This window comes from Andrographis paniculata, unplaced genomic scaffold (assembly GCF_009805555.1).
Source record: "Andrographis paniculata isolate CXL003 unplaced genomic scaffold, ASM980555v1 Contig12END, whole genome shotgun sequence".
In the NCBI taxonomy this organism is placed as follows: Eukaryota; Viridiplantae; Streptophyta; class Magnoliopsida; order Lamiales; family Acanthaceae; genus Andrographis; species Andrographis paniculata.
This window is the reverse complement of record NW_026137402.1, coordinates 4905780-4912859: the sequence shown is the minus strand read 5'-3', so window position 1 is coordinate 4912859 and position 7080 is coordinate 4905780. Positions and strand designations below refer to the sequence as shown.

General features: G+C 37.3%; 2 protein-coding genes across 3 annotated transcripts; one reads left to right on the top strand and one right to left on the bottom strand.

The window, feature by feature from the left end:
- The first annotated feature begins 714 nt into the window (after window positions 1–714).
- Window positions 715–2881, top strand: LOC127255545 (nuclear polyadenylated RNA-binding protein 3-like). Of its 2 annotated transcripts, XM_051281132.1 has the most exons (4): window positions 715–2061; window positions 2180–2340; window positions 2412–2571; window positions 2647–2881. In XM_051281132.1, the coding sequence occupies exon 1, from the start codon at window positions 1067–1069 to the stop codon at window positions 2042–2044; it is 978 nt and encodes a 325-aa protein (XP_051137089.1). In that variant the 5' UTR covers window positions 715–1066; the 3' UTR covers window positions 2045–2061; window positions 2180–2340; window positions 2412–2571; window positions 2647–2881. The 2 variants fall into 2 exon arrangements, with proteins under 2 accessions (XP_051137089.1, XP_051137080.1); XM_051281123.1 differs by having other exon boundaries at window positions 715–2340.
- A 725-nt stretch (window positions 2882–3606) lies between these two features.
- On the bottom strand, window positions 3607–5345 carry LOC127257048 (uncharacterized). The gene is made up of 2 exons (XM_051283323.1): window positions 4627–5345; window positions 3607–4564 (listed from the first exon to the last, which is right to left on the bottom strand). Exons 1-2 carry the CDS (start codon window positions 5232–5234, stop codon window positions 3841–3843), a joined length of 1332 nt encoding a protein of 443 aa, XP_051139280.1. The 5' UTR covers window positions 5235–5345; the 3' UTR covers window positions 3607–3840.
- Between the last annotated feature and the right edge of the window lie 1735 nt (window positions 5346–7080).

The window sequence follows — 7080 nt, the reverse complement described above, 5'->3', positions numbered from 1 at the left end:
TGTTTATAGAAAATGAGCCACGTTGAATCCTTTTGATCACATTCTTTTAGGAGATGGATTTTACCTTTTTTTCAGCAACACCCGAACCTTGTGAATCAATAAGAGAATTTTGGTATTACAAGAATTAAGAATCCTAGATTAACCTCCCCATTCTCAAGAAAAATCAAGAACATCTTGTGATAATGGGGTTGATCACATTGGGTTTTGCGAAATCAATATGATAATTCGTTAGGTTGTCTTGGTGTCAATGCAGCATTAAACAATATTTACTAAAAGGGAACTACTCTTCATTGTCTAGTTCTAATTTTCACTGTGTGATCCTTAAATGTATTCAAAACTTTCTTTGCTAAAGGTTGATGTATAAAATCGCCAAACCAATTACAGTACATGACTAATCATTTTAGTCTTAATCTTTGCTTTACTTCCTATTCAATAACAAAAATCATATTTTAGGTGCTTGGAATGGTGGCATAACGTAAATTTTGTTAGAAGCTGGTTGCTTTCATAAAACAATACTGATTAAACTTGTGACAGAAACATTGGTGTGGAAAATTGCTGTCATGTAATTACTTGATTAATTATGTTCACATGGTTTAGTGATAAAGAATGTGTTTTGTGTGAATGGCAGGTTCGCAGTCCATTAGTACCAGTAAAAGAGGAACAAGATCAACACTTTTGGGAAGACAATATGCACAGGCAAGCTCCTGCCAGGATCCGAAGATCCCAAGGAATCAAAGCTAAGCATGTTATACAAATTTGTTTACTTCTTGCTGCTTTCTATTATTGGTTAATATACCATGTCAAACATTCCTATGGAGAGGATTCCCATCCGAAGCATTCCCATGGCAAGACAAAAATATATAATATAGGCACTGTAGATCTAAAAACATACCTTGGCAAGAAGAAAGAAGATGAGACACCAGAAGAAGTCGAATTAATCCTAAGAAAAGTTGGTAAGATACTAGCAAAAGTTAGACCGGAACATTTTCAGAAAGTGCATAAGACAATTTCCAAGAATGTGTACAATGCTGAACATAGACAAGACCAACAAAAAGTTGAAAGATATATGTCTGAAGCTCAGTCGGTACACAAGGCAGATTGGAAGGAAGATAAAGGGACCGAAGGTGGTGATGAGGACAATGATGAATACGAACAAGAGGAATCGGCTGAAGAAAAAGTTGAAAGATATGAATCTGAAGCTCAATTGGGATACAAGACGAATCAGAAGGAAGATAAAGGGACAGCAGGTGGTGATGAGGACAATGATGAACATGAGCAAGAGGAATCAGCCGAAGAAAAAGTTGAAAGTTATGAATCTGAAGCTCAACTGGGATACAGGGCTAATCACAAGGAAGCTAAAGGAATAGCAGGTGGTGATGAGGACAGTGATGAACACGATCAAGAGGAATCAGCTGAAGAAAAAGTTGAAAGATATGAATCCGAAGCTCAATTGAGATACAAGGCGGATCAGAAGGAAGCTAAAGAGACAGCAGGTGGTGATGAGGACAATGATGAACACGAGCAAGAGGAGTCGGCTGAGGAAAAAGTTGAAAGATATGAATCTGAAGCTCAATTGAGATACAAGGAGGATCAGAAGGAAGCTAAAGGGACGGAAGGTGGTGATGAGGACAGTGATGAACACGAGCAAGAGGAATCGGCTGAAGAAAAAGTTGAAAGATATGAATCTGAAGCTCAATTAAGAAACAAGGTGAATTGGAAGGACGGTGGAGGACAGAAGGTGGTGACGAAGAAAACGATGAAGCCGTATAAGACCAATGCACATAAGAAGTTGATCGAAAAAAGGGACTCAGTAGGTGAGGAAGAACGGGAAGATGGTGGCGAGAACAATGTAATTCAAGAAACAGATTCTGAACATGCCAATGGTCAAATAGATAAGGAACTCTCTTCAGTGGATATAAACAACTTTGGGTATAGTTCATCTTCAAATAAAACAGCAACAGAAGGATTATTTGACCATCATTTATCCAGCAACAGTACAATTGAGGATACATTGAAGACCATGATCTCCCCTTACAGAATATGACAGACAAGTCTCTGTAGGTATAAATTCGTACAAAATTGCAAATGATTGATTTGAGTGAGGACAATGATTCTGATTCAACAGGCTTTAAAACAAGAAATGGAGCCTAGATAAATCTGATCCCTTCCTGAATTGCAGAGTGAGGGAATGAACTAATCATGAACATCTTGCAGCTGAAGGAAGATTTCAAGAAACTATATTTTGCACTAGTTCTATTGATTTCGATTTATTAATGAAGTGCCTGTGAAATACTACTATCTCCTGCTGCTGCATTAAAGTTCATTTCAGGTTTCATTCAGGTATGTGAGGATCAGTACCTACTGTTATACTCCATAACCAATGTTCTTATCCTTTTTGTTGTGTTCTGAAGGAATATCTGAAGCATGGATGAAGGAAGATGCATCTTTTTTTCTTTTTTTTTTGTTCATATTGTTTTCTGGGATTTATGAGAACGTTGATGGGTAAATTTTTGGAGTCGAGACAAGGTTAAAAAGTCAAAGTTGACTTTGAGGATGGATTCTTGTTATGGGGTGGGTATTAGCTGTTTTCAATTTTGGATGTGATGCATGTGTGGTTGTTGACATATTGGTGGGAATATTTTGTAGGCAATGATGCTGATGCAAAAATATCAAAGAGATGAGGGGAGGGGATCGTTGAATGTGTAGAGTTGAAGTGTTAGGAAATCAGACAACCAGACTTTGAAAATAGATAGAGAGGTAGGTGGACGAATATGCACAAGCAGCTTTCTTGACGGCTGTCTATAGTCAATATAAATCGTGATTAGTTAGGAGTTTAGTGAGTTTGTTCAAAAGTGGGTACAATTTTTTACTAATAATAATAATAAGAAGAAAAATGCTACCTTTTCAATGTGCTACATAATTTGTAGTCTATTATGCTCAATTTTTTAATTTATTCAAATATATTTGAAAAGTAACTGTCATAGAAAAAATAAAATAAAATTATAACGAAGAGATTTTAACATTATTAAAAAATAAAAATATAAACCAAATTGCTACTTGCTAGGGTCGGAAGCAAAAAACAAAATCTTATATGCTCTTTTCAAGTCTATTCTTTTATGTAAAATTATTGTTGTTATAAAGAATAAAATGTTATATTCAATATTTATTTAATTTAGAAATTAAAATATAACCTCAAACTTTAATAATTTTAAAATTTTTAAGTTTGTTCAATTTACATTTCATCTCTTTTTATGATTCAATAATTTTTTTTTAAATACATTCTTTCTTTTTCTTTTCAAAACAAATTTGCTGTTTGCAAAAAAAATAAAAATAAAAACACACACACACACAAAGAACAATGTCTATTTTTAAGTTTTGTTCAATTTACATTTCTGCTCTTTTTATTATTCAATAAATTTTTAAAATACATTCTTTTCTTTTCTTTTTCAAAACAAATTGCTGTTCTTTTTTTTTTTTTTTTTTTTTTTAAAAAAGTCAAAGCAAAATTACAAAAGAACAATCTATTTTTAAGTATGTAAGTAAAGATGCTTCGAAGGTGTGAAGTGAATTCGTCTCAAGTCTCACTATATATATATATATATATTTAAAAATATTACATTAAATATATATTTTTGAATATCATATGTCACAATTATTTTATATTAATTCATTAAAAGCAAAAAAATCGCAAGCAACCAACAATTCGTTGCTTAATACAGCAGCTAATGCCTACACAGACAAATTACAACAAAACAAAAAAGTGTCCCGCCGCTGAAGAAACTGTACTTCACTGTACTGTACACTCACCGTTAAAAAGAAAAACGACCCCGACCCGACCCACTACACCGGATCCGATTGCCTCAACTCCTTCCTCAGCTTATGCGAAAACGACCGGCAAGCATCCATACTGAGGTCGACGGCGGCCGCCAGCGCCACGAAGGCGGCGGCGTCCTCCGTGCAGCTCACGTGCTGCACCCCGACCTCAACCTCCGGCCTGCTGCACTTGCTGTCCCCCCCGACCACCGTCGACGACATCACAAACCCCCGGTAGAGCAGCTGCCCCCACGACCCGGACCCGGACGCCGACCCGGGATCCGACCCGGAGCCCGACCCGGAGCTGAAATCGAAGCTGCTGTTGGGGCTGGTCATGGGGGTGGGCCCGCCGGTTATGTCGATGACGAAATCCCCGCCGTATTTCACGCTGATGCTCGAATTCGCCAGCGGGATCGCCTCCGCTCCGCCGTCGGGGATCAGATCGAACCGGTGGCCGAGCCGGCCGCGCTCCCGCCACGCCTGCAGCCGGCCCCATGGCTTCCACGTGCCCTGCTGGTCCGGCCGGAGAATCAGCCACGCCCCTGGATTGGATTTGCTCACCTTGTCCGTCCCCGACAACGCCACGAACGGCGTCACCATTGACGCCGCCGCCACCGGCGACCCCGACAGGTCGTGGATCGTGATCGACCACCCCTTCCTCTCTTTAATCGCCTGCTCGCCGCCGCCGTCGTCTCCGGCCGCCGACCTGAAGCACTTCCCTGAGGAGGCACTCGGCTCCGATTGCACTGATCTGAATTAAAATTGTGAAATCAAATTAAAGCAAACCAATTCAATGTCTATTTACTTATTTACCTGGATCTCAAAATCCTTTCTCCTCCGCCATTTCTGAACCCAAATTTGCAGGTGAAAACAGGCTGCTTTACAGTTCCATTAACCTGGAAAACCTGCGGACTGCACTCGGGATCGCCGTCGAACTGGAAGACGAATCTCGGGTCGGGCTCAGCCCGGACATTCAAGTGCAATTTAATCGGATCCAATGCCCCGCCAATAACAACCCACCCGTTTTGAATCACTAATCCACGATTGCTTTCCAAAATACTTTTAAAATCCAACTGCACATCAACGCAACCAATAAACTTTCCCTTCCTGCTCAATCCGCATCCATTTTTTCTCGCACTATTCTTCCTGTAAATCAGAATTCTCAATTTAGAAAACCTGCTGGACCTTTCTCCCAATCTCTCCATCTGCGTCCTTCGCAGGGCGAAGCAGCCGTGGATTTTGCTCTCAACGACGTCGTTTTCGTGGGTTAGAGAAGCCACATCGGAAGCCTGATTTGGAAAACCCTTGAGATTGAATTTACAGCAGAAAGAGGAGGACGAAGAGGGATCAGGAGTGGTATGATCGGATTTTCTGAGAGCTAAATTGGCGATGACAATTCGCACGAAAGGACAAGGATCCATAGTAGCAGGAGAAACCCTAATTAGAAGCAGGGAATGAGGAACTGGAAGTGGGGAATTAATTAAAGCGACCAGACGGGAGGAGACGAAAGGGTAAATATGTATGGGGGTTGACAGGCTGGAAGGGATGGGTGGGCTGGGTGGCGCACGTACGCTAAGCTAAGCGGCTGCCAGCAAGGAGGGAGAGAAGGGAATCCCACACATATCTGTCAATCATTGTTTTAACTAATATGGGTGAGATTTGTCGTTACTGGGGATTTAATGCTGCAATGTATTCTGGAATGTTTTTAGTGGACAGCTGGGAGAGAGTTTCCTTTCCTGACATTACATTAGGATTTTGTTTTTATTTAATTTCATTTGGAGAATTAAGAAAGAAATTAAATAGAGGGAGACAGCTGTTGGGATTTATTTAATACTATATTCCCACTATAATTCTGATTGGACGATGCAATACGGGGGCCCCACATTCCGATATTTTCTATATATTATTGCTTTCATCACCTTTTTTTAATTCTAAGCTTTATCTGTTTGCATGTAAATAAATAAGTATATATATTGTACATATCGGTGGCCGGGGCGGGATCCATCGCTTAAATATATAATACCAATATTATTTTTAGTTTTTTTTAATAGTATATTTTAGAATTTTAAATTTATGTATATGGAGCTTTAGTTATGTATGGGTAGGGTTGCTTGTGGGAAAAGCAGCTATTTCAATTAAGAACCATATCTGCATAGCGAAGGCGTTACTTACTACTCACCAAATTAATATCAATTAATTTAATTCTAGTGAGCTGAAGAAAGATCACTTAATCACCCCAATTTAATTATCTAATTTCCTGTATCATTTAATTAGAGCAAGGTTTACTTTCGATATTGAATTGGGTAAGATATAAAATATTTGAATCCGGTCGGGTGTTGGGTTTAATTAGCATTACATCCAATTTGGACTCGACCCGACCCGACCCGATTCAAATATGTTGTTATTATTATTATTATTATTATTATTATTATTATTATTATATTATGTTACCATGCTATTACAAAACTATAGTGAAGTAGAACACGATGATGGTGATAGTGATGCATGGTGATGATGCCGTACGGCGAAACATTTAGAAATCAATTTTAGTGATTTGAATTATGAAGTTACAATATCATTAAATATTACAATAAATAACATCCAATATACTTTAAATTAATAGAAATACAACACATGATATAATTTTACAGAACACATACAATACTTAATTTTAGCACTTCATATATTCTCATATAGCACACGCTAACAGCACATATTTTTATTTTAAACATCACATACTATAATAAAAATATGTATTATTTCTATATTTTACGTATACTGATTCGGAGAATCAACACGATAGCACTGTATCCAGGTCGGATTGGATTGGACAAGATATATATTTAAAATTTAATTGCTATTTTATTATTATTATTATTATTACTATTATTATTACAATTTTAGTGGGATCCACTCGGGTTGAATTTTGGGTTCGAATATTGTTGAAGTCAGATGGGGTTTTGAATTATATTAAAAAGAGTTTAGTTGATTTTAAATATATATTTTGGATAAGGCACGACCCATTTTTATAGGACGAAGGTAGTATGTAATATATATTGTATTCTCTAAAAAAATCAATTTTCTTCACAAATTTAAATTGGTTCGATTCTCTTGAGTTTGAGGATGTGTATTAATATATTTAAAAATAAATATTATAGTTATAGTATTTTTCTTATTTAAGAAATCTATAGTATTTTTAACTTTTTTTTTATACGATTTGTATATCCATATAAATACATACGAGTTTTATGATTAAAATACATAATT

Coding starts and splice junctions, on each gene's coding strand:
- LOC127255545 (XM_051281132.1), top strand. CDS start 1,067: ATGTCTGAAGCTCAGTCGGTACACAAGGCAGATTGGAAGGAAGATAAA.
- LOC127257048 (XM_051283323.1), bottom strand. CDS start 5,234: ATGGATCCTTGTCCTTTCGTGCGAATTGTCATCGCCAATTTAGCTCTC. Junction 4,565..4,626: donor GAAAGGATTTTGAGATCCAG/GTAAATAAGTAA, acceptor ATTTTAATTCAG/ATCAGTGCAATCGGAGCCGA.